Source organism: Ranitomeya variabilis, chromosome 5, assembly GCF_051348905.1.
Source record: "Ranitomeya variabilis isolate aRanVar5 chromosome 5, aRanVar5.hap1, whole genome shotgun sequence".
Classification (NCBI taxonomy): Eukaryota; Metazoa; Chordata; class Amphibia; order Anura; family Dendrobatidae; genus Ranitomeya; species Ranitomeya variabilis.
The window spans coordinates 68,635,924-68,662,363 of NC_135236.1; the positions used below are offsets into that span (position 1 = coordinate 68,635,924).

Sequence of the window (26,440 nt, forward strand, 5' to 3'; positions counted from 1 at the left end):
CAAAAAGCACCAAAAATGTATAAAGTGTCAGCACAGATCTGCTGTAAGCGATGTGTCCTCAGTCGGTGCACTGCCCCCGCTTGTCACCGTGTAGACTCCTCAATGTGAAATCCTAGGTTGGTCAGACGCTCTCCTCCCATAAACATGCATCTCCTCTAGTGTGTGATAATTGCAGCAATGCACGGACCGGCCGCAGGTCTCCTGAGCCAAAATCAACAACCCCCATATGTCTGAGACTGATGAGTTGGGGCATGAGTCCGTACATCGGACAGCGAGAGACAAATGTATGAATCCGGCCATTATCCGCCTGGCTGTGGTCATCGTAGGGAAAGAGTTTTAGTTTTTAGCCACCAGGTGTCGCTGTTAGTTTTCATAACTGGGTGCACAGATGTGAGTGCACCCGCCCCGTGTGCCCGGAGAATGCAGAGTAAAGGGCCGGACGTATTGTGAATCAATCCATTGTGTATCCTTAGAGGAGCAGAACGGCACGGGATGAGGAACGTGGCATCATGTCTTTATCTGTGTCCGGACCACTCATTTCTTGGTTTGTGGGCTTCTTGAGGACAATGCTCCATAGTGTGATCAGTCCTAGGCAGAAAGACCAACCGGATATTAAAAAATGTACGACTATGTAATTAGCCGGTTCACTGACTGTAGGGGTTCACCGAAGACGACCTATAGGCGCGGCTGCCATTTATTTAATGAATTTGTTGACCCGGGGTTGGTACTTGGCTTAGAAACCCAGTTATACCGCAATACAAGCCCACCCTGAAGATTAGGCGGCATTAACACATCACCACTCAGTCCTACACTTGTGGCCCACTGGACCCCTTACATTACCTGCTGTTGTATTACAGGGTGCAGCCAGCAATGTGAGAATTTCCGAACTTTGGCGGACCCTCATATTGTGCCCCCATGTTGGGCAGATTATCGAAGTCATGTCCTGTTGGTTGTCTTCCATCCAACTATCAATCTGAATTTCTGTCCTCGTTCTTGGTGATACTGGTGTGTTTCTCGCCCTCTTTGCTCTCCACATTAATCTGCCCTCCACATTAATCTGCCTGTCTTTGCTTTGCAGCTTATCGGACGGTATCTGGAGTCAACGGACCTCTCGTCATCTTGGACAATGTCAAGGTAATCCAATCTCGAGCTCTTGGCTTTATTATGGGGCCTCAGAGATGAGCAGAATTCGTAGCCCCCTTCTCTTCAGCCTCTTCACAGGAGGCTTAAAAGGATTCCATGCATTTAGTTATGGTCCTAAAGGCTTTGTAGCAAGGTGGCAAGTTATCTCCTATACACAGGGTTGTTGGTAACTTACTCATAGCTGGTGGTCTTTCTGCTGTGCACCTCACCGATCCTAAAATTGGGGCTCTGCACTAAACCATGCGGACCTCTGCTCTATTGTCTATGGGACTTATGGACATTACAGTATGGGGCTCGGCTAACTCTAGCAGTGCCACTGGCAATGAAAGGCGCCGAGTCGGATTCATCCAACTTCAGTCCCTTGTGCTCCTCTGGAACAGCAGAAGCGAAGCTGTCTGTGCTGGCGGCATCCAAGAGTGCACAGTCCACGTCAGCGACTCTGCCGTGCTACCAACCCAAATGGTCAGACATCAGGAGCCAAGCAGAGAGCGGAGAGGAAGGGGGAGCAGTGCGCTCCTGAAGACATAAGACAACCCCCTTAAATCTGCTAAGAAGCCTCAGTGCCGCCCCCCTTGTGACTCTCTGCCTCCTTCCCCCTCGTGACCCTCCGTCCTCATACTTGGGTTCTGCATTATTTTGGCATTAAGCCTTTGTGTTAGGTTTTGACCATTTTCCCTTTTGCTGTGGTTGATGTCGCTCCTGTGTCTTTTTCTCAGTTTCCCAGATATTCCGAGATCGTGTACTTGACCCTTCCTGATGGCACAAAAAGAAGCGGTCAGGTCCTGGAGGTCAGCGGCTCCAAGGCTGTGGTACAGGTAAGGCCAGGAGATCAGGCCGCTATCCTGCAGATCCCAGGTGTCTGCCCATTGTGCCCTCTTTGTCCTCCAATGTCTTATTCACCCTTTTCCTCCTGCAGGTATTTGAGGGAACTTCCGGTATAGATGCCAAGAAGACGTCTTGTGAGTTTTCTGGAGATATCCTGCGGACCCCTGTGTCGGAGGACATGCTGGGTATGTGTGCCCCATAACACCACGTATAGACGTATTCTGGGTTGTGGTCGGATTGGATTTTGCTGAGATATTCAGTTCTGGTTCTCCAGGTCGTGTATTTAACGGCTCCGGGAAGCCCATTGACCGCGGGCCTATGGTACTGGCTGAAGATTACCTGGACATCATGGGTAAGGCTGAGGACCCTGGAGAAGTCTCGAGTCATCTGATATGTTCATTATTTTTATGTTTTCTATCTAAACTTTCTGTATGTTCCTTGCAGGACAGCCCATTAATCCTCAGTGCCGAATTTACCCCGAGGAGATGATCCAGACGGGCATATCTGCCATCGATGGCATGAACAGTATTGCCCGTGGGCAGAAGATCCCGATCTTCTCTGCCGCCGGTCTGCCCCATAATGAGGTGAGGTGGACACTTGGTGCATTAGTATGAGTGTCAGGGGGTTGTATATACGTATGGGCCCGTCACGTAGTATATCCTTATATACTGTATATATCCGCTCCTGTCAGATTGCGGCACAGATCTGTCGTCAGGCCGGGCTAGTAAAGAAATCCAAAGATGTTATGGATTACTCCGAGGATAACTTCGCCATTGTGTTTGCTGCTATGGGGGTAAGTGAATATTGGTGAAGTGCGGCCGACTACGAATTGGACTTACCAATATTTTGTAAATTCTTGTCTTTGTCATCACCTAGTCAGCAGATCCTTCTAACCAGTAGGGATTGTTCCAAGTACCTTCCTGCAGTCACCTTTAACCCCTTTCTGACATCGGACGTACTATCCCGTCGAGGTGGGGTGGGCCCCCATGACCACGGACGGAATAGTACGTCCAGCGCGATCGGCGGCGCTCATGGGGGGGGGCGTGGCCGATCGCGGCCGGGTGTCAGCTGCCTATCGCAGCTGACATCCGGCATTATGTGCCAGGAGCGGTCACGGACCGCTCCTGGCACATTAACCCCCGGCACACCGCGATCAAACATGATCGCGATGTGCCGGCGGTGCAGGGAAGCATCGCGCAGGGAGGGGGCTCCCTGCGGGCTTCCCTGAGCCCCCCGCAGCAACGCGATGTGATCGCGTTGCTGCGAGGGTCTTACCTCCCTCCCTGCCTGCTCCAGACCCGGATCCAAGATGGCCGCGGATCCGGGTCCTGCAGGGAGGGAGGTGGCTTCACAGAAGCCTGCTCAGAGCAGGCACTGTGAAGCAGCCTGCGCTTCTCTCAGATCGGTGATCTGTCAGAGTGCTATGCAAACTGGCAGATCACCGATCTGTATTGTCCCCCCCTGGGGCAAAGAAAAAAAAAGAATATTTCCAAATGTGTAAAAAAAAAAAAAAATAAATTCCAAAATAATGAAAAAAAAAAAATTATATTATTCCCATAAATACATTTCTTTATCTAAATAATAATAAAAAAACAAAAGTACACATATTTAGTATCGCCGTGTCCGTAACGACCCGAACTATAAAACTGGCCCACTAGTTAACCCCTTCAGTAAACACCGTAAGAAAAAAAAAAAAAAACGAGGCAAAAAACAACGCTTTATTATCATACCGCCGAACAAAAAGTGGAATAACACGCGATCAAAAAGACAGATATAAATAACCATGGTACTGCTGAAAGCATCATCTTGTCCCGCAAATAACGAGCCGCCATACAGCATGATCAGCAAAAAAATAAAAAAGTTATAGTCCTGAGAATAAAGCGATGCAAAAATAATTATTTTTTCCATAAAATAGTTTTTATCGTATAAAAGCGCCAAAACATAAAAAAATAATATAAATGAGGTATCGCTGTAATCGTAGTGACCCGAAGAATAAAACTGCTTTATCAATTTTACCAAATGCGGAACGGTATAAACGCCTCCCCCAAAAGAAATTCATGAATAGCTGGTTTTTGGTCATTCTGCCTCACAAAAATCGGAATAAAAGGCGATCAAAAAATGTGACGTGCCCAAAAATGTTACCAATAAAAACGTCAACTCGTCCCGCAAAAAACAAGACCTCACATGACTCTGTGGACCAAAATATGGAAAATTTATAGCTCTCAAAATGTGGTAACGCAAAAAATATTTTTTGCAATAAAAAGCGTCTTTCAGTGTGTGACGGCTGCCAATCATAAAAATCCGCTAAAAAAACTCGCTATAAAAGTAAATCAAACCCCCCTTCATCACCCCCTTAGTTAGGGAAAAATAAAAAAAATGTATTTCCATTTTCCCATTAGGGTTAGGGTTAGGGTTGGGGCTAGGGTTAGGGCTAAGGTTAGGGTTAGGTCTAGGGTTAGGTCTAGGGTTGGGGCTAGGGTTGGGGCTAGGGTTGGGGCTAGGGTTGGGGCTAGGGTTGGGGCTAGGGTTAGGGCTAGGGTTGGGGCTAGGGTTGGGGCTAGGGTTAGGGCTAGGGTTAGGGCTAGGGTTAGGGCTAGGGTTAGGGCTAGGGTTAGGGCTAGGGCTAGGGTTAGGGCTAGGGTTAGGGCAAGGGTTGGGGCTAGGGTTAAGGCTACAGTTAGGGTTGGGGCTAAAGTTAGGGTTAGGGTTGGGGCTAAAGTTACGGTTAGGGTTTAGATTACATTTACGGTTGGGAATAGGGTTGGGATTAGGGTTAGGGGTGTGTCAGGGTTAGAGGTGTGGTTAGGGTTACTGTTGGGATTAGGGTTAGGGGTGTGTTTGGATTAGGGTTTCAGTTATAATTGGGGGTTTTCCACTGTTTCGGCACATCAGGGGCTCTCCAAACGCGACATGGCGTCCGATCTCAATTCCAGCCAATTCTGCGTTGAAAAAGTAAAACAGTGCTCCTTCCCTTCCGAGCTCTCCCGTGTGCCCAAACAGGGGTTTACCCCAACATATGGGGTATCAGCGTACTCAGGACAAATAGGACAACAACCTTTGCGGTCCAATTTCTCCTGTTACCCCTGGGAAAATACAAAACTGGGGGCTAAAAAATAATTTTTGTGGGAAAAATTTTTTTTTTTATTTTCACGGCTCTGCGTTATAAACTGTAGTGAAACACTTGGGGGTTCAAAGTTCTTACAACACACCTAGATAAGTTCCTTGGGGGGTCTAGTTTCCAAAATGGGGTCACTTGTGCGGGGCTTCTACTGTTTAGGTACATTAGGGGCTCTGCAAACGCAATGTGACGCCTGCAGACCATTCCATCTAAGTCTGCTTTCCAAATGGCGCTCCTTCCCTTCCGAGCCCTTCCATGCGTCCAAACGGTGGTTCCCCCCCACATATGGGGTATCAGCGCACTCAGGACAAATTGGACAACAACTTTTGGGGTCCAATTAATCCTGTTACCCTCGGGAAAATACCAAACTGGGGGCTAAAAAATAATTTTTGTGGGAAAAAATTTTTGTTTTATTTTTACGGCTCTGCATTATAAACTTCTGTGAAGCCCTTGGTGGGTCAAAGCGCTCAAAACACATCTAGATAAGTTCCTTAGGGGGTCTACTTTCCAAAATGGTGTCACTTGTGGGGGGTTTCAATGTTTAGGCACATCAGTGGCTCTCCAAACGCAACATGGCGTCCCATCTCAATTCCTGTCAATTTTGCATTGAAAAGTCAAACGGCGCTCCTTCCCTTCCGAGGTCTCCCATGCGCCCAAACAGTGGTTTACTCCCACATATGGGGTATCAGCGTACTCAGGACAAATTGTACAACAACTTTTGGGGTCCAATTTCTTCTCTTACCCTTGGAAAAATGGGGTCACTTGTGCGGGGCTTCTACTGTTTAGGTACATTAGGGGCTCTGCAAACGCAATGTGACGCCTGCAGACCATTCCATCTAAGTCTGCTTTCCAAATGGCGCTCCTTCCCTTCCGAGCCCTTCCATGCGTCCAAACGGTGGTTCCCCCCCACATATGGGGTATCAGCGCACTCAGGACAAATTGGACAACAACTTTTGGGGTCCAATTAATCCTGTTACCCTCGGGAAAATACCAAACTGGGGGCTAAAAAATAATTTTTGTGGGAAAAAATTTTTGTTTTATTTTTACGGCTCTGCATTATAAACTTCTGTGAAGCCCTTGGTGGGTCAAAGCGCTCAAAACACATCTAGATAAGTTCCTTAGGGGGTCTACTTTCCAAAATGGTGTCACTTGTGGGGGGTTTCAATGTTTAGGCACATCAGTGGCTCTCCAAATGCAACATGGCGTCCCATCTCAATTCCTTCAATTTTGCATTGAAAAAGTCAAACGGCGCTCCTTCCCTTCCGAGGTCTCCCATGCGCCCAAACAGTGGTTTACTCCCACATATGGGGTATCAGCGTACTCAGGACAAATTGTACAACAACTTTTGGGGTCCAATTTCTTCTCTTACCCTTGGAAAAATAAAAAATTGGGGGTGAAAACATAATTTTTGTGAAAAAATATGATTTTTTATTTTTACGGTTCTGCATTATAAACTTCTGTGAAGCACTTGGTGGGTCAAAGTCCTCACCACACCTCTAGATAAGTTCCTTAGGGGGTCTACTTTCCAAAATGGTGTCACTTGTGGGGGGTTTCAATGTTTAGGCACATCAGGGGCTCCCCAAACGCAACATGGCGTCCCATCTCAATTCCAGTCAATTTTGCATTGAAAAGTCAAATGGCGCTCCTTCGCTTCCGAGCTCTGTCATGCGCCCAAACAGTGGTTTACCCCTACATATGGAGTATCGGCGTACTCAGGACAAATTGTATAACATCTTTTGGTGTCCATTTTCTCCTGTTACCCTTGGTAAAATAAAACAAATTGGAGCTGAAGTAAATTTTTTGTGAAAAAAAGTTAAATGTTCATTTTTATTTAAACATTCCAAAAATTCCTGTGAAGCACCAGAAGGGTTAATAAACTTCTTGAATATGGTTTTGAGCACCTTGAGGGGTGCAGTTTTTAGAATGGTGTCACACTTGGGTATTTTCTATCATATAGACCCCTCAAAATGACTTCAAATGAGATATGGTCCCTAAAAAAAAAAATGGTGTTTTAAAAATGAGAAATTGCTGGTCAACTTTTAACCCTTATAACTCCCTAACAAAAAAAAATTTTGGTTCCAAAATTGTGCTGATGTAAAGTAGACATGTGGGAAATGTTACTTATTAAGTATTTTGTGTGACATATCTCTGTGATTTGATTGCATAAAAATTCAAAGTTGGAAAATTGCGAAATTTTCAAAATTTTCGCCAAATTTCCGTTTTTTTCACAAATAAACGCAGGTACTATCACAGAATTTTTACCACTATCATGAAGTACAATATGTCACGAGAAAACAATGTCAGAATCACCAGGATCCGTTGAAGCGTTCCAGAGTTATAACCTCATAAAGGGACAGTGGTCAGAATTGTAAAAATTGGCCCGGTCATTAACGTGCAAACCACCCTTGGGGGTGAAGGGGTTAATATGTAGGGAAAACCTGGACATAAAGCACCGATTCATTGGTTTTTGAAGTTGCACAAAATTTTAGCTAATTTATGCCAGTCCCAAATATCATCTTTGACAAAACATCGCCAAAGTCTTATTATGGAGAAATCCGTGTTTTCCTTAATATGTAAATAAGCTGTTAAGATCTATGGGCCCGACATAGATCTCCCTAATAATCTGCCTCCAGAGCTTAAAGGAGGTGTTGTAATGACTGACAGTCTGCTCTTCTGATCTATGTTTCACACTAGTAACTCCCCCTTTTATTTACAATAAACAGATTCTCTGGGAGATCTATGTCCGGCCCATAGATCTTAACAGCTCATTTACATATTAAGAGAAACATGGATTTCTCTGGAATAAGACCATCATATTGCAGACATCAAGGTATCCTTTTATTCAGCTTCCCTTGACCTACGTGCCCATATAGACGGCTTAGGAGGGATGATCCTACTGACATGGTCTCTTTAAAGAATTGGGGGCATGTGGCTTCATTAAGACCGGCTTGCAAATTGCCAGCTTTGATCAATTGGGGCTTTAGTGTTGAAATTCCCTGCAGCACCTCCACAGGCGAAATTGAGTATTACACTGCCAATTCAATTTGCAGAACACATCTTCCAGATGGAGAGACTTTACAGCGCAGAATTTTCTGATGAGGTGTATATACATTTACTAACTTGTACAATCCCTTTATCAGACATTGATTAATGGGACATGTCTCCAGGGTCTGAGTGCGAGGTCCTCACGAAATGGCGACGTTTATCCAATAGGTTAAGACCATTGGCCACAACAGTAATCTGTGTCCTCTGTAGGGGGGCTGTGAGAACTGCCTCTTACCTGACAGCATTCATGGCGCTCTAGATTATCCAGCCTCATCAAAAGCCAAGCCAAAGGTGCTGTCGGGTAGGAGAATGTGTTTGCGGTTCCCTTCCAGCGGCCGCAGCTTACAGTTGTGGGCCGAATACAGCGACTCGATTCTCACCAACTGTAGGGAAGAATCAGCCACCATTGGTAAAAGGAGTGAAATTAAAAAAATTGTGGAGCTATTGCTGGCAGAAAGCGGCCATGTTTTTCTCATGTAACCCCTTCCAGTGTATGGAGCATGTTCAGGAGCTGAGCCTGCACTACACAGCCGGATCTTCCTGTGATAGTAGCCTTCGGAATCAGCTAAAATTGCTGCTATTTAACCATTTAAATGAAGCGGTCAGCAGTATTTAATTTCCAGTGATCGCATACATTGGCTCCCTTCGGTCCTCTTGCCGGCGTGCCCTTGGGCTCTCATGGCAGCTGGGGATCTGCTGAGGGCTCCCATGTCTGCCATGTTAGTCCTTCTCTGCGCTGGGCTTCATAAATTTTCATTTTGATGATCTACTGCAATATAGTACAGCGATTGCAAGCGATCCACCAAAGGAGAGTAAAACACACACAAAAAAGGCAAACTGGACATTACTGGACACAAATCCTCCAAAGTGGGCTGGACAAAATTGTTGGCACTTTTTAAAAAAAAAATAAATAAAATTTGGTTTGACAACTTTGTTTCAAGCAAGTGATGCTCATTTAAACTCACCTGTGGCAAGTAACAGATGTGGGGAATATGAAAATCACACCTGAAACCAGATAAAAAGGGGACATACGGACTCAATCTTTGCATTGTGTGTGTCACTCTAAGCATGGAGAACAGAAGGAAGAGCAGAGAGGCTGTCTGAGGACTTGAGAACCAAAATGGTTGAAAAATATCAACAATTTCAAGATAAGTCCATCTCCAGAGATCTTGATGCTCCTTTGTCCACAGTGCGCAACATAATCAAGAAGTTAACAACCCATGGCACTGTAGCTAATCTCCCTGTACGGCAGAGAAGAAATGATGAAAGGCTGCACCGCAGGATGATGGATAAGCAGTCCCAACTAAGTTCCAAAGAAACTCCATTTGTCCTGCAGGCTCAGGGTGCATCAGTGTCAGCGCAAACTACCTGACAGCGAGAGCAGGCGCCACTGATGTGAGCATTCATCAGCCTGCGCAAAGTTTTTTTTTTTAACCAGCATGGCAAAACTGACAGCTGTGCACTGCAACTCTCCGCTGTCATCTTTATTATGGCTAGTTATCAAGAATAGAGGGGTCCCCACGCTGTTTTTTAAATTATTTAAATAAAGAATTTAAAAAACTGCATTAGGTCTCCCCCATTTTTGACTACTAGCCAAGCTAAAGCAAACAGCTGGGGGCTGGTATTCTCAGGCTGCTTAAGGGGCCATTGATATTGATTAGCCCAGCTCTTCCCACTTGCCCTGTAGCGGTGACAAGTGGGATTAATATTTGTATTGTCAGGTGACATCAAGCCCACGGGTTAGCTACGGAGAGGCGTCTATAAGACACCTATCCATTACTAACCCTGTAGTTGTATGGTAAACACACAGCCAGAATAAAGTCCTTTATTTGAAATAAAAATACACACCATTTTACTTTATTTAAAATTAAAAACAGGAGAGTATAACTCCCATTCAATTGAAGCCCTCGTCTCCTGTAAAAAAACAAAAATAAAAAAAACAACCATATCCCTCACCTTTCCGACATACTGTCCCACGCTTTAATCCATGTCTGCGATAAGTGGTTTTCAACCTGGACGGTGCAAGGATGCGACCGTCTAGGAGAATGAGCTGCTGCGAGCATAGCATCAGTAACTAGTGGTGACGTCATTGAGGTTACCGCAGGTCACAGAGGCTGCAATCCCATCTCACTTTGCTCTGAGCCTGGCCGATAAACTGCAGTGACATCAGTGAGATCACCGCTAGCACTGTGAGAAAGTCTCATGGTGCAGCGCTGAGCTCAGTGAGTTCACAGTAAGAAATTTCTCCAATTTCTGAGCTTAGCGCTTCACCGAGATTTTTACTCATGGTGCTAGCGGTGATCTCACTGATGTCACCGCAGTTAATCAGTTCGGCTCACAGCGAAGTGTGGCGCCGGCTGATGAATACTCCATCAGCGGCGCCTGCTCTCTCGGTTATTAAAAAATAAATTAAAAAACAGACAAACATAATTATAAAATACCTTGCAGTAAATAAATAAATGGCATAGTGCATGAAAATATAGGTTACTAGGTTATAGGTTAAGCCGTCCCACCACTTCAGTGACCCTAACTGAGACGTTCCTAACTCTAATGTTAAAAACCTTACCGTTTATTGATGTTACTCATTCTGTAATACAGATGACAGAGTGGGAAACACCTGATGTTCAGGGTGCCGAACCCAATCGGTAACACTGACATCCTGGAGAAGTAGGTGAGCTTTACTGTTCGGGTTCGCCCATCCCTATACGTGAGTAAGCCGAAATCCTTCTGGGAAAGTGTTTTGTGGACAGATGAGACCAAGATAGAGCTTTTTGGGTAAAGCACATCATTCTACTGTTTTCTGAAAACAGAATGAGGCCTACAAAGAAAAGAACACAGTACCTACAGTCAAATATGTTGGAGGTTCAAAGATGTTTTGGGGTTGAATTTCTGTCTCTGGCACTGGGTGCCTTGACTGTGTGCGAAGAATCATGAAATCTGAAGATTACCGAAGGATTTTGAGTCGCAATGCAGTGCCCAGTGTCAGAATGCTGGGTTTGCATCCTAGGTCATTGGTCTTCAAGCAGGACAGTGACCCCAACCATATCTGCTGAAACACCCAAAAAATGGATGGAAACAAAGCGTTGGGGAGTTCTGAAGTGGCAGCAATGAGTCCGGATTAAATCCCATTGATCACCTGTGGAGAGATCTTAAAATTGCTGTTGGGAGAAGACTCCTTCAAATCCGAGAGACCTGGAGCAGATCACAAGAATGGTCCAAAATCCTAGTAGAGAGGTGTAACAAGCTTGTTGATGGTTACAGGAAGTGATTGATTGCAGTTACATATTCCAAAGGGCGCCAACAATTTTGTTTGGCCCATTTTGGGTTAAATTTTGTCCAGTGGTTATTTTCTCAGCGTTTTTTGTTGTTGTTCCAATATAAACAAAATAAATAAACATGTGTGATTGCCGTCATTTTCTGGGAGAAATACCCCTTTTTATGGAACAACGTCAAGGGTGCCAATACTTTCGGCTGTGAGTGTGTGTATATTATGTGGATGGATATATTTATTACCGGTCCGATCTATCAAAATGTAAAATTAACACCTACAGTAAACACCATGATGGAAAAAGTTGCCGTTCTACAGTCTGAGTCCCTTTTAAAAAAAAGAAAACAAAAACATAAGTGTTCAAAATGTCATAAGTTACCCAGTATGGAATTAATAAAAAGGTCACCTCGGCACGCAAAACAGGCCCTACACTAAGGAAAAAAAGTATTTTTACTATTTAAGGTGAACATGGAGACTGCTCGGTTCTTCAAATCCGATTTTGAGGAGAACGGCTCCATGGACAACGTGTGTCTCTTCTTGAACTTGGCCAATGACCCCACGTAAGTACGGGATGATTGCTAGCTGATGGGGCTGATCTATGATCACCGCCTGCTGCCTGCTGTGCCCCCCGGTGTCTGACCGGCCATGATTTGTCCCCCGCAGCATCGAGCGTATCATCACTCCTCGGCTCGCCCTCACCTCGGCAGAGTTCCTGGCCTATCAGTGTGAGAAGCACGTGCTGGTCATCCTGACGGACATGAGCTCCTATGCTGAAGCCTTGAGAGAGGTGATGTGTGTATACCAGGGCCATGACGCAGATTATTGGGGAGGGCATTACTGTTGAATTCGGGGTTGGTTTGATCACTGCAACGCACGACGATCGCAAGAATGGGGTCCTCCGTTACCCTGCCTGAGCAAGAAGACCATTGCAAGGAGGAGTTTAAGGAAACGCTCCCATCCTACTACTCCATCCATAGTTTATGGCACCATCTGAGATGTACAGTCGGTTCTGACGTAGACGGGATATTAATTAGACTCTGCTTGACCGAGCATGATCAGTTGGCCACTGCATGGACTTGCCACTATGTTGTCCTACTGGACAATCTGTCTGCTGGATTTTTTTTGTAGGTTCCTAAAACAATCTTGATATACCTTGTTCTGTGCACCAGGTGTCCGCAGCTCGAGAAGAGGTGCCGGGTAGAAGAGGCTTCCCGGGTTACATGTACACTGACTTGGCCACCATCTACGAGCGAGCGGGCAGAGTGGAAGGAAGGAATGGCTCCATCACACAGATCCCTATCCTCACTATGCCCAACGACGGTCAGTGTGTGCCCATAAATTGGCCACATATTGTTCACACACTTGCTTGATCTCATCTTCCCTGGTTTCTTGCAGACATCACTCATCCCATCCCTGACTTGACGGGATACATCACAGAGGGGCAGATCTATGTAGAACGGCAGCTACACAACAGACAGGTTGGTGATGGATATCTGTTGGGTAGGACCATCCGTCCAGGTTCTAGTTGTCCACTCCATGACATTTGATACCTCTCCTCCTCAGATCTATCCTCCCATTAACGTGCTGCCCTCACTGTCCCGTCTGATGAAGTCGGCCATCGGTGAAGGCATGACCAGGAAGGATCACTCGGACGTGTCCAACCAGCTGGTACGAAATCTGTGGCGTTTCTTTCTAATGATCCATGTAACATTTCCTAAAAGCAGCTTTTGTGGCGCAGACCACTATTTATTTGAAAATTATTAAAGGGATGTTCTGGCTGCGATTGCTTCCGCATTGCCAGATGAGAATGGCTAGGGATATAGCTACTGATGCCTTCCGAGATGTGTGCAATCGGCCGGTATTGTGCACCAATACGACTTGATTATTCTGAGGTCATTGTCATTTAGAGAAAATCACCTTGATAAAGCGGTTCTCTGGTTTGGACAGTCCCTACTTGGGAAGACAATGAACCGACTGTTTTCCCACCTCCTGGGACCCACAATGATCATCTGTGATCTGTGGTGAAATCTGGCAATAGGTGCTCAGTTTCTCAGCAGCACTCCCACAGGGGAAATTAGGTATTGCATGCAGTGCACATGATCAACTACAAAACAAGTCCTCCAGGGGGAAGAGAAGCTTTGTTCAGGATCCCCATCTCCGGGTATGAGTGAGGAGCTGGTACCTAGGATGCCCCTCTATTAATTTTCAGTTCCCACGTAAGTTAGATGAGAATGGAAACTGATGAGCACACACGTGTCTTGCAACCATCCCTGCAGGTAAAACATCCTATTAAAAGTGGTCATTCGGGTCAAAAGCAGTCTTGATTGTTGCACTATGTCCTTCAAAGCAGAAGCTGCTGGTTGATAATGGAAGGGGGGTGGTTCCTGAGCAGGAGACTTAGGTTATTCTGGTAGGATGCACCCTTTAAAGGGATTTCCAGTACTTTGGTGTTGATAGTCCTAACTCCACCATCATCTGTGATTTTTCCCTAGTCCTGGAACATCAGGCATCTTCGTGTCATGTGTTCTGCTTTCTGGCAAGAAACCCTGTGGCCCCCGACCCTGGTCATATTACCTCTCTCTCCACTGTTGTCTTTCCTCAGTACGCCTGCTACGCTATAGGAAAGGACGTACAAGCCATGAAAGCTGTGGTGGGTGAAGAAGCTCTGACGTCTGATGATCTTCTCTACTTGGAGTTCCTTCAGAAGTTTGAGAAGAACTTTATTGCCCAGGGTGAGTGGGAATGTCGCATACGAGCCAAAGGGACACATTTGCGTTAGAAATGAGGCGTTGTAAGTCGCCTTGCTGTTCATGATTAGCTCACCAGATGGCGCCATTTCTCCGTAACTCTATAGATGCTTCACTGGAGACTTACTTGTGCCGTTCGCACTGGTCCGGACACAACACAGAGGCATCTGGTCTCACTAGGTGCATTGTTGCATTAGGTCACAACAGATTCCTTATATAAACCTATAATTGTGTAGGTCACAGCCAATTACGAGAGCTATGGCTATTGTGCCATCTGGGTTTCAAAGTGTATGTATGTATGTATATATATATATATATATATATATATATATATATATATATATATATATATATATATATATATATATATATATATATATATATATATATATATATATATATATATATATATATATATATATATATATATATATATATAGGCATGCAAGTGTCCATGACTGCTGATGGACCCGCAGAAAAGCATGGATGAGGTTGTTCCGAGCACCAAATTTTGAGAAGGCACAACATTTTGATCCAGGTAGGGCAGGTCCAGTGCATAGGCATAGTTCAGTGAGTGAGCTATATAGCTGCCAAATGGGGAAGGATACTGACTTATGATATTCTAGGGACTAAGTATATAATTCCCCATTTGGAAACTACAAACTGGTGACATACTAGGGACTATGTAGCTTCCAAATGGGGAAGAATACTGACTGGTGACTTACTAGGGATTATATAGTTGCCAGATGGGAAAGGATACTGACTGGTGACTTACTAGGGATTATATAGTTGCCAGATGGGAAAGGATACTGACTGGTGACTTACTAGGGATTATATAGTTGCCAGATGGGAAAGGATACTGACTGGTGACTTACTAGGGATTATATAGTTGCCAGATGGGAAAGGATACTGACTGGTGACTTACTAGGGATTATATAGTTGCCAGATGGGGGAAGGATACTGACTGGTGACTTACTAGGGATTATATAGTTGCCAGATGGGAAAGAATACTGACTGGTGACTTACTAGGGATTATATAGTTGCCAGATGGGGGAAGGATACTGACTGGTGACTTACTAGGGATTATATAGTTGCCAGATGGGAAAGGATACTGACTGGTGACTTACTAGGGATTATATAGTTGCCAGATGGGAAAGGATACTGACTGGTGACTTACTAGGGATTATATAGTTGCCAGATGGGGGAAGGATACTGACTGGTGACTTAGGTGGGATTATATAGTTGCCAGATGGGGAAGGATATACTGACTGTTGATTTACTAAAGACAATATAGTTGCCAGGTGGGGAAGGATACTGACTGATGTGGTACAGAGAGTATATGGAAGACAAAGGAGATTTGTAGAACTATATTTTGGAGTGGCAGTGTAAGAGCAGGTAATATGCGCTTGGCACTGTGTGTGATTGTGTATGGACTCTGGGGTTAATCCTAGTTATCGTGTACCTGTTATAAGATTATGGAGTTCTGTAGGGAGTTGTAGTGGTGGTCCGTCTGTCCAGCGCCTTATGTATAGATGCACTCCAGCGATGAGGCTCCAGATGACTATATAATGCGTGCAAGATGTCATACCGCCAGAGTGCAAAACCTGACATAATGCCGTCTGTAGTGGCACTACAAGTCTCAGCATGCGGCATCACTCCTGCAGTTTCCTTGCACTAAGCACATACATGTAAATCTGATCTTGCACGGCAGTCCATGAGTTAAGTGCGGCTTGGCAGCGGGGCGGTTCCGGGTGCTTGCGAGCCGTCACCCGTTATCACTGCGGATCCCGCTGTTCAGCCCTCCTTTAAATAGCTTGCGAAGGACTGTCACATGGGGATGTGTGCGCGTGTGGGCGGCAGGCAGTTACCTTAGCAACTACTGGCTCGTTTAAGGGATAATAGCAGCTTTTGGTACACATGGATGGGGAGCAGTGAGGGCACCAGGGGGGTCTGACGTGGCCCAGCGTTAACCCCGTTTATTCCAGGTAGGAGCATAGGTTCTTTGCCGCTTTTCCTGCAGAACAGATGATGCGGTTCTCACTTGCAGCCACATGGTGGCAGCACAGAGCAGGTTCTATGTTATGCAATGATCAGTGGGTGAATCTGGGAGTCATTGGTGCAGATTGTGGCCCGTCCCCGGTGTCTGACCCGGACCGATCCCATCCTGCACCCTAACACTCTTCTCCTCTCTGTAGGTCCATACGACAACCGCACAGTGTACGAGACCTTGGACATCGGCTGGCAGCTGCTTCGAATCTTCCCCAAGGAGATGCTGAAGAGGATCCCCGCCAGCACCCTGGCAGAGTTCTACCCCCGAGACTCCTCAGCCAAGCACTGAGACCCTCCGTCATTCCTCAGCTCCACTTCCCTCCATGTGTTTGTCAGGGACCCCTGGGAATGAGCAGTGCAGAAATGACCTTTTTTTTCTGCATTCCCTTTATGAAGAGAATTGTATTTTTCCAGGTGATACCGAGGCGCGTGCGTCATGTGCCGTCAGAACAGGCGCCATCGTGTATGCGGCTTCTATGTAATAGTCGACAACGTGCGGTACCCCCAGCTGTTGTGAAACTACCCTTCCCATCATGCGCTGACAGCCTGGGCCAGCCAGGAAATGATGGCAGTTATAGTTCGACAATGGCTGGCGTTCCCTGTGTTGTAGGCGTCATGTATAAAGCAGCGCTCTGGGGTCTGCACCCTCCTGACGTGTGTATGTATAGTGCCGTCGTGTGCATCTGATGTGCTGGTAATACAATAGCGCTTTGTGAGCCTAGACATGCAGCTGTCACTCTGTACTACAACTCCCAGCATGTCATGCCACATACATGCGAGCAGGACATACTGCGGCAGGCAGACAGCCGACCTATGTATTAGTCTGTTCTGGCCTCTGTCGGTCTATCTCCGCACTATACCTCGCCCCGTTGTCCCCCCATCAGTCCCTAATATTAATTTATCTTCTCCTTTTGGCGCCAGCCCTCTTCTCCGCAGGTTCGAACTCCTTTTTCTTTTAGGGCTGATTTTGATGTCTGTGAATATTGGTGCGCTCGTCGTCCATTCCGTCTGTATCTGGTGTATACATTTATTGAAGAGCATCATATCTGAATAAATATTCGTGTACGATTAGGAACGCAGCGGGTGTGTCGTCTTCTTCGCGCCTGCAGGCCACCCCTGCGTCTTATGGGGGTCAGGCTGGCAGAGAGTTGTGCTCTGAAGGGACGCTGGTGGTGAAGGCAGCACACGGCAATAGAAAAGAAAGAACTAGTCTGTGATGAGCAAAATCCCCCCTACGTCTTCACATGGTGCCCCCAATTGTCATAGTCCAGCTCCAATAGAAGGTGACCTTTCACGAGGGGATAGAGCTAGAGGGGGTAGAGCCGGGGGGGAATAGAGCTAGAGGGGGTAGAGCTGGGGGGGGGGGTAGAGCTGGGGGGGGGTAGAGCTGGGGGGGGTAGAGCTAGAGGGGGGTAGAGCTAGAGGGGGTAGGTCCAAGAAGTGAGGAATTGGCATGGAGTATATGGCCCAATCATGCCCACTGTTACCCTCTTGCAGTAGTTAAAGGGATTCTCTCCTTTCAGAAAATCCTGGTCCCAGGATGCAGTGTCTTACACAACAAACAACTTTTCTCCGTCTTTAGGTCCACCATCGCTTCTGGTGCTTGATAATAGCTGCAGTACAGGTGTGATGGCGCTGCAGCCAGTCGGTGAGCTCTGCGTCTGAGTGGGGTGATCGACTACATGTACAGAGCCACTGAGCTCAGTGATTGGCGGTCTGTCTGTCAACTTTGTGTCAGGGGAAGAGATTCAGTGGTGGACCTGGGGACAGTGAGTAAGGAATTTTATTATTTTAAAACTGGACCAAGGGACTGGAATCTTCAGAAAGGGGACAACCTTTTATTGCACTTAGACAAGCCGATAATGGTGGACGTGCATTCATTACAAAGCTCGTTCTGTAAACACCAGCAATCTCCCAACTAATGAGAAAAGCGCCCATTTGTCAGGTGATGGGTATGGGACACACGGCACATTGAGGCGATTTACTTCCATCATGGTCTTCGGACTTACAACTTTTTGGTTAGATCGTTAAATATAGTTTCGGCACAGTCCAGAACTTTTTTTTTATTATTTGTGCGCAAACCCTTTAAGCCGTGCCTCCTGCCATTGCAAGCAAATGAAGGGCCAACTCCAAGAAGGATCCTCTGCCTGAAGTGAGCTCGGAAATTAAAAGGAAGCGATCATTATCGCTGTGTTGATCTACCAATCACACCATGCGATATCACAGCTCCTTCTCCCAGCACAATGACCATTGCACACGCTCATTAGATGCATCAATACAAAACCCATTCTATTGCTGCTAATATACATGTAGATTTCCAGAAAGAGGAAAGAGTTGAACACCCCCAGTGTGCAGCGTGAAAATTGCAAGATTGTTTATTACCAATTATGTACATGTGAATCTTCTGAAAGAAAGGGTAAGAATCTAACAAAGTGTTGGCCAGTGTGGGACTTTCAAAGTTTGCTAAAATTGAATGCAGTGACCTAAAAATGGTGTCCAGTATAAGAGCCACATGTATGATGCTCTAGTAGCCACAGCTGTAATACACCCTCTCGGTTACCTCTCCAGGAACAACAGTCTCACCATCACAGCGGGTTATCAGGCCACAATCCTTACGTCACGATCTCACGTCATATACAGCTCTGGCAAAAATTAAGAGGCCACAGCAAAATGTTCATTTTGTCTGATTTTGCTCTTTATAGGTATATTTTTGAGTAAAATGTAAATTCTTTTAATCTATAAACTTTTGGCAACATGTCTCTGAATTTCCAAGCAATAAATTTTGTATTGTTTTTCTGAAAATGAGAAATGGTCAAAATAACAAAAAAATGCAGTGCTTGCAGACCTCAAATAATGCAAAGAAAACAAGTTCATAATCATTTAGAAACAACAATACTAATATTTTAACTCGGGAAGAGTTCAGAAATCAATATTTTGTGGAATAACCAGGATTTTTAATCACATCTTTCATGCATCTTGGCATGTTTTCTACTAGTCTTTCAAACTGCTTCTGGTACAAAAATGTAAGCAGTTCTTCTTTGTTTGATGGCTTGTAACTATCCATCATCCTCTTGATTACATTCCAGAGGTTTTCAATGGGTTCAGGTCTGGAGATTGGGCTGGCCATGACAGGGATTTGATGTGGTGGTCCTTCATCCACACCTCGATTGACCTAGCTGTGTGGCATGGCGCATTGTCCTGCTGGAAAAAACAGTCCTCAGAGTTGGGGAACATTGCCTGAGCAGAAGGAATCTGCTGTTTTTCCAGGATCTGCATCCGGGGCCGCTCATTAACTTCTGGCGGTATTTACTGCACTCGGCAGTTTTTGGCTTTTTCTGACAGTGTTGGTGCCGTGACATTAGCGTGAAGTTAATGAGCGGCCCTGGAAGCAGATGTGGCCGGGAGACAGCGGGATGGGAGGACGCGTCGCTAGACAGGCAAGTATAATTATAATGTCCATTATTTTATAGGCCCTGGACCTGAACTGTAACACAGGTTTCCCATGGAAATCTGTGTTCAGTACAGGTCCAGAACTTTACAGTTCGGGTTCGCCCATCCCTATCGTTTTCGCCCTCTGCCGGTCTGTAGCTTTGTTGTCCCCAATGTCTGCTGCTTGACCTTGTTGTAATGGACTGCCGTCTTAGAAATATTAAGGATGGAGGCAACATGACACTCACTGTGTCCTTCTGCTAGTAAAGCTGGAATTGATCCCTTCTTTTCCTCACTCAAGACTTCTCTTTTCAACTCCTTTGGCATGGGTAAAAGTTCTTTTTCATTCCTATTACTTTTGGGATATTACTAGCACTTGTTTGCCATCCAGCTTGTCCTATTGCAAGAGGATTGTGAACACCACAGCAGGGTTTTTTATACTTTCCTTCATTAAATAAGATTTGGTTCATGTGATCACCTAATCAGAAGCACATTAAGTAGAATGAGGTGTACGCTGGTTAGAATTCAACTGACACTGGAATGGAATGGCTGTCAGACATGTAGAGAAACTGATTTTTATAAAACTGTGCAGTGGTCTCTGTTTTGCCAGAGCTGTATGTGTTGTCTCCTCTGCTCTACTGATATGAACCAGTATTACACTTCATATTAACACTTTGATTTTCTTATACCAGTTTGATGGGTGTCATGATTGTGTTGCCTCTGTCAAGACGCAGCCTTACCAAAAAAATCTGTTAACCATCTAGCTTGGCCACTTTGGTAAAGATGTGTGGGGATGGTGCCCTTTTCTGAAGCCACAGAGCTGAAGCTTATTTGTACAGCCGATCACTTGTAAGGTGGTGTATTCATTGGTTCCTCACACTGGAGATGTCCTGTAGTGTTACATTCACCTTAGAATACCCTGACCCGATGAGCTCTTCAATTTGTGCAAACCCTCCTGGTGCCCATCACCTATTGGGGAAAGTCGGCATTTTGAATTGTAGCCTAAGAACTCTCAGATTCTATAACATCCCACAGTTTTCGGTCTTGTTTCATACTGGTGGTGGACCAGTCATGTTCACAGCACCAAGTGCTCGTCTGGACAGCGGCTGCCTACGATTTACATGTGCATGTCTGGCTGGAGCAGTGATTTCTTCCACACACTCGCCCTTGGGCTGACCCAAGGTTTGTGTGGTAATTGACCTGCAGGCTAATGCACATGGACAACACACTGACCTAAAATATGCATGTCTGAATTTAAAGGGGTTACCTAGCGGTGTCCTGATCCACTCACTTCTGTAGTACCAATGACGTACCAACCTGCTGAGATGCTTCCATAATCGACAGATATTGGCCATGTGTCGTTCAAGATTCTTTAACCATCGGCACCACTCTCTTCTGATTCAGAAGTGAGCAGCTCTGGACAACTCCAGGTAACTCTCTTAACTCATCAGATGCCACCCAACGCGTAACCTCTACTAATGACTATCTGTTCTGATCACAATCTCTCATACAAGATTTCTCACGAGCTTCCCCCTTCTTGAATTTCCTTCCTCACTGCATCCCAAATTCCCCAACCCTCCAAAAGCCTCATGAAAGCTTCATCTGCCAACAATTGGACTAGAGAGTCTTCAACCGGTATTCCGTTATCACCTGACCAATCTATCACAATTCCCCGACCTCTTGTAGTCTGTGGGTTCATGTTCCTCAGGCTTTTGCCCATCGTATCTAGCAGTCTGTCTTCCGTAATTCCAATGTGTAGTCTTAATTTTCTGCTTTACACAAGTTGATGGCTCCATATAAATTACTTTTTGTAAGAAAATCGTGACAACCACAAAATTGACCAAGTCTATCAGAATTGATAATGGTGGGATTGTCTAAGACGGCTGTCTCCGTCCTTATTTCTATGGCCAGTGTACAAGACGCTGGTACATGAGTCCTGAACTTTCTGGGGTGGTTTACTTAGAAGATCCTGTTCGCAGTTGCGTTGCCGCCTCTCACCCGGCTTTTGCCATCTGTTTGTATTGGTGTTTGGCAAAGCGTCAGGGCTGGTAAACAACGCGAGTGTGCAGAAAATGAGCCATGCTTCTCAGCACAGAAGGTGCCGCTACCTGCCAACGTTCCTAGAGGCGACGTCAGCCATTTCTTGTTCCTCCCACATAGCCTTTTTCTAGCTGGCTGCTATCCTTATTGCACCTCGAGGGCAAATCTATATCGAGAAGTGAAAAATCAGCATTTACATCTATATGCTAAAACATAGGAGCGGGATTCAATATACCAATGCAAAAGTCTACAACCCTACGGATTCCTCCGAGCAGAGAAATGCGCTTTACCTGAGATATGAGTCCTGACTCCATACACTCGTCTCACTTTTCAGTCATTGGGATCAATGCATGCGCAGGCCAAAGTGAACTATTCTTCCCACACAAGGGCATGCCCCAGTTTGCATGCAGCATGGGGTTAATGTAGGTATCATTCAAGTCAATATACACCCAGTGGACACTTCAGCCTCCATGTGCATTTGGCACAAAAAGACTTTATAAGGTATAAAGGGCTACCGCTGACAGGTATCAAATGGTGGGGAGAAGGGTTTATAGATGTAAATCTTGCTGACAGGTTCCCTCAAGACAGCATGACGTTTTCTCCTCGGGACGGCAGCTGCATTTTGACTGCTGTCGGTCGCTTACTTTCTTATTACTCTGCAAGCGGGCCCACACAGCGTTCACTACAGGATGCTGCGGCGCATGCAATGGAAGATTGTCAGTCAAGACGTACTCTGTGCTCCTGTCCCACAGACAGCTGCAGCAGAGTCTGCAGCGATGCGTATGCCCCAGCCCACTGCCTCCGGTGGCGTGTATGCCACATCCCAGTGCCTTCAGGGATGCGTATGCCCCAGTCCAGTGCATCCAAAGATGCGTATGCCACAACCCTGCTACGTCCGGTGATATGCATCCCTCAGTCTGGTGCTTCCTGTCATGTCTATGCCCCAGCCCTGGTACCTCCGGCGATGCGTATGCTCCAGCCCTGGTGCCTCCTGTCATGTCTATGCCCCAGCCCTGGTGCCTCCTGGGATGTGTATGCCCCAGCCATGGTACCTCTGGAGATGCGTATGCTCCAGCCCTGGTGCCTCCTTTCGTGTTTATGCCCCATCCCCGCTACCTCCAGGGATGCGCATGCCCCAGCCCTGGTACCTGTGGTGATGCGTATGCTCCAGTGCCTCCAGGGATGCGTATGCTTCAGCCCCAGTGCTTTCTGTCATGTGTATACCCCAGCCCTGGTACCTCTGGCGATGCGTATGCCTCAGCCCTGGTGCCTCCTGTCATGTCTATGCCCCAGCCCTGGTACCTCCAGGGATGTGTATGCTCCAGCCCTGGTGCCTCCTGTCTTGTCTATGCCCCAGTGCCTCCAGGGATGCTTATGCCCCAGCCCTGGAACCTCCGGTGATGCATTTGCCCTGGTGCCAACAGGGATGCGTATGCCACAGCCCTGGTACCTCTGGCGATGCGTATGCCCCAGCCCCGGTGCCTCCTGTCATGTCTATGCCCCAGCCCCGGTGCCTCTTGTCATGTCTTTGCCCCAACACCGGTGCCTCCTGTCATGTCTATGCCCCAGCCTAGATGCCTCCAGGGATGCGTAGGCCATAGCCCTGGTACCTCCAGCGATGCATATGCCCCAGCCCTGGTGCCTCCTGTCATGTCTATGCCCCAGCCTAGTGCCTCCAGGGATGCGTATGCCATAGCCTTGCTACCTCTGGCGATGCGTATGCCCCAGCCCCGGTGCCTCCTGTCATGTCTATGCCCCAGCCCCGGTGCCTCCAGGGATGCGTATGCCATAGCCCTGGTACCTCCGGCGATGCATATACCCCAGCCCCGGTGCCTCTTGTCATGTCTATGCCTTCTGTGTGTATATTGCGTTTTCAAGACCCACAGCGTGCATATATAGATCAGGAGTGTCAGACCACAGTCGTAATCCAGGTGAAATGCGGCAAATTTTAGGCTGATAAATGTGCTGCTTCTTGGGCTTCTCCTAAAACAGAAATTAACATCTTCCCCTGCTATAAACCAAGAAATATTTATATAGATTATATTTTCCATGCCTTTTTTTCATAATTTATAAGAAATATATCCAGTGGTGGCCCTGCCAACTTTTCGTTAACCTCTCAAAGTTTTCTCAAAATTTTCTAAAAGAGAGGAAATTTCAGATGTGGCATGGGTCAAAATTTGCTATATTTTTTTTTTTGCACCACACAAGGGGTGCAAATCACTTAGGCCCCCCACCCCCTCCTGTAATGTTTTCAGTATATTTTACTGCATCTGCTTGGGTCTAAGTGATCCAAGAGGTTCGGTAATTGATGTCACCTTGCTACGCTCCTAGCAGAGGTGACATCTTAATTAGGAGGGTTTTTTTTCTTAATTTACGCTTGACAAACTGAATCGTTTAGCAAAGTGATTAAGGAGAGAGACAAAAGTGAGAGTAATTATCCGCTGGTGAGATATATGCAGGCCGCGCATGTATTAATGTATAATGAACGGCTAGAGCCATTACCTGAACCTACCAAGTGGACGGACAGCCATCGTCTACACACAGTAGCCACCCCGACCCCAGGCAGTCCGACTCCTGACTATTGTCCTAAATGCCCCCGATTCATTTTTTCCTATCAGGGTGTACGCCTTTCAATACATTTAGTACAAATCACTCCTCTTATCTCCTTTCTGGGACCACCATAAGCCAGGATCGGTGATGACGTATTGGTCGGCAGAGGTCTGACCGCTGGGACCCACACCAATCGGCAGAATGAGTCAGCAGTGCACATGCTCGGCCGCTGCTCCATTCATTCTCTACGAGGATGATGAGCACGGTGCTTGGCTTATTCCAGCAGCCCCATAGAGAATGAATAGAGGGGCGGTTGGATGTCCTACCTGCCACTCCATTTTGTAACCAGGAAAAAAGTACCCCATTTTGTATCAATTCCCATTCTGTCAATCGGTGCAGGTCCCTGCGGTCAGACATCAGCGATCAGTAACTTATCACCTACCCAATGGAAAACTTCAGTCATATGACCCCTACTCTTCACTGTGATCTCAATACAGTCATTTATCAAGGTAAAGAACTCCATATTTAGGTATCAATACTTTACTAAGCTATTTTATTTACATATATCTGTATGTGGGGGCTTTTGTGACATATCTTATATAATTCTGGCTACTGACAGTCACCACTAGGGGGAGCCAACTGTACATGGAATTCATTACAAGCTGTACACATCTCTATGCAAGGAGCTCCCCCTAGTGAGTAAGATGGGAAGCTGTTCAGTGTTCCACCTGTTTCCAGCACAGGCTCTATTCCAGCTGTTATGTAATGCTGCCTTTGCATCTGTGAGATGCCTAAACAACGTAGTCGTGGGCGAGCTTTTGTTCCACTCGCTTAGGAATCCTATAGACATCTCATGTCCCAGTCCCGGTGTACTGCGGTGTGTGAGGTGCATCGCACTTACTTTAGGGCTGCAGGCCTCTTCTTCTTCTGAGTCCAGGAATCCCTCTTCTAGGACCAGGAGACAAGGTTCATGAAAACAACCAAACTTTAACTTGGTGAGTAGCAGTATTTACAGGGAGATGTAGAGGATAAGGCCCAACAGGTTGTCATCTTTCCCGCAGGTACCGGATACAACTTCAGCCCCAATTCTCGGTATAGGTAGAATGTCCCTCTCGCTGGCTTCTCTAACCCTAGGGAGTCTTCTCCACCACTAGCAGTATATTTGGATTGCAATACTTTCCGCCCCATGTAGTCTGAGTCCATCTTTCCCTATAGTTTCACAGGCTGAGTTTGCCCCAGGCCCCCAATGTCCATTTTGAGGTTAACCCCGGCCATTAGACAGAATTTCACAGAAGGATATTTTCGGCAATCCAGAGCCCTAAGTATTGTTCCCACGCTGTCCGTAGCAGCCTTTTAACTTAGGCCTGCTACTTCACATACTGCTCCTCACACACTGACTGGCCCTGTCACTTCCTGGACTTGTCCCAAACTGTTTCCCCTCTCAAACTGGGCCGGCCATTACAGTTAACCTTGGCTCATCTAACTGCAGCCCCTGTGGGTATCATCCTTTTATAACATACATAAACATCAAATGTATTTAACCCTTGAAGTGTCAGGGAGTGAACCACCAACCCCCACCACTGCTCAATTTCCCCACACTTTAATTATGGTCGTCCTTGACCATGTCAGAATTTAAGAGTTAGTGCAGAGATAAGGCCTTATAAAATTCAATCAAATATTATAAAACATCAGACTGCAGGCTGGTCCCAAGATTTCCTCTTTGTGTAGGTCCGGCCCTTTTTGGTTAAGGGCCCCAGAACAGCAAGTGTGACCGCTCATAATCACAAAGCTATTCAGTAGTACCGGTCCTTCTCGGTAAGGACCCGGGAAACAAAGTGTTCATGTCCATTTTATCAATAGGGCCCGTAGGCCAACACAGCAGTAATCTTCCATTGAAACACAGTCCAGAAACATACAGTATCGGTTGTGGAGGATCTCAAGAACCCTCCCAGAGTACCAGCGTCTGACCTTCCAGCAGAAAAAGCACAAGTGCAACAAAAAGAAAAAGCAAACCTACACTGGTACAACCGAACACAGATGCTTCAGGCCTTTTCGGCCTCACAGGAAAAGCCAGCAACAGTCCTTAACAACTTCCTCTTGGCAATGTCCGCAACAATGAAACTCACACTTCAGAAACCTTGGACGTGGAATCCTGAATTTCTTCAAGGCCTTGCCCAGGCCTTCCTTCTCTCCTCCATGAAGGCGGCCTAAGCAGTGGGAGATGGT

General features: G+C 46.3%; 1 protein-coding gene across 1 annotated transcript in view; it reads left to right on the top strand.

Moving 5' to 3' along the window:
- The window catches only part of ATP6V1B2 (ATPase H+ transporting V1 subunit B2), a 30,054-nt gene extending 12,788 nt beyond the window's left edge, over window positions 1-17,266 (top strand). Inside the window, exons 2-14 of the mRNA XM_077262133.1 lie at window positions 1,079-1,134; window positions 1,860-1,958; window positions 2,060-2,153; window positions 2,243-2,320; window positions 2,413-2,552; window positions 2,660-2,761; window positions 11,862-11,959; window positions 12,063-12,186; window positions 12,569-12,719; window positions 12,795-12,877; window positions 12,963-13,067; window positions 14,002-14,131; window positions 16,342-17,266. Coding sequence (XP_077118248.1) covers window positions 1,079-1,134; window positions 1,860-1,958; window positions 2,060-2,153; window positions 2,243-2,320; window positions 2,413-2,552; window positions 2,660-2,761; window positions 11,862-11,959; window positions 12,063-12,186; window positions 12,569-12,719; window positions 12,795-12,877; window positions 12,963-13,067; window positions 14,002-14,131; window positions 16,342-16,484 — 1,403 coding nt within the window. The 3' untranslated portion in view covers window positions 16,485-17,266. The remainder of the gene's footprint in view (window positions 1-1,078; window positions 1,135-1,859; window positions 1,959-2,059; window positions 2,154-2,242; window positions 2,321-2,412; window positions 2,553-2,659; window positions 2,762-11,861; window positions 11,960-12,062; window positions 12,187-12,568; window positions 12,720-12,794; window positions 12,878-12,962; window positions 13,068-14,001; window positions 14,132-16,341) is intronic.
- Window positions 17,267-26,440: the final 9,174 nt, after the last annotated feature.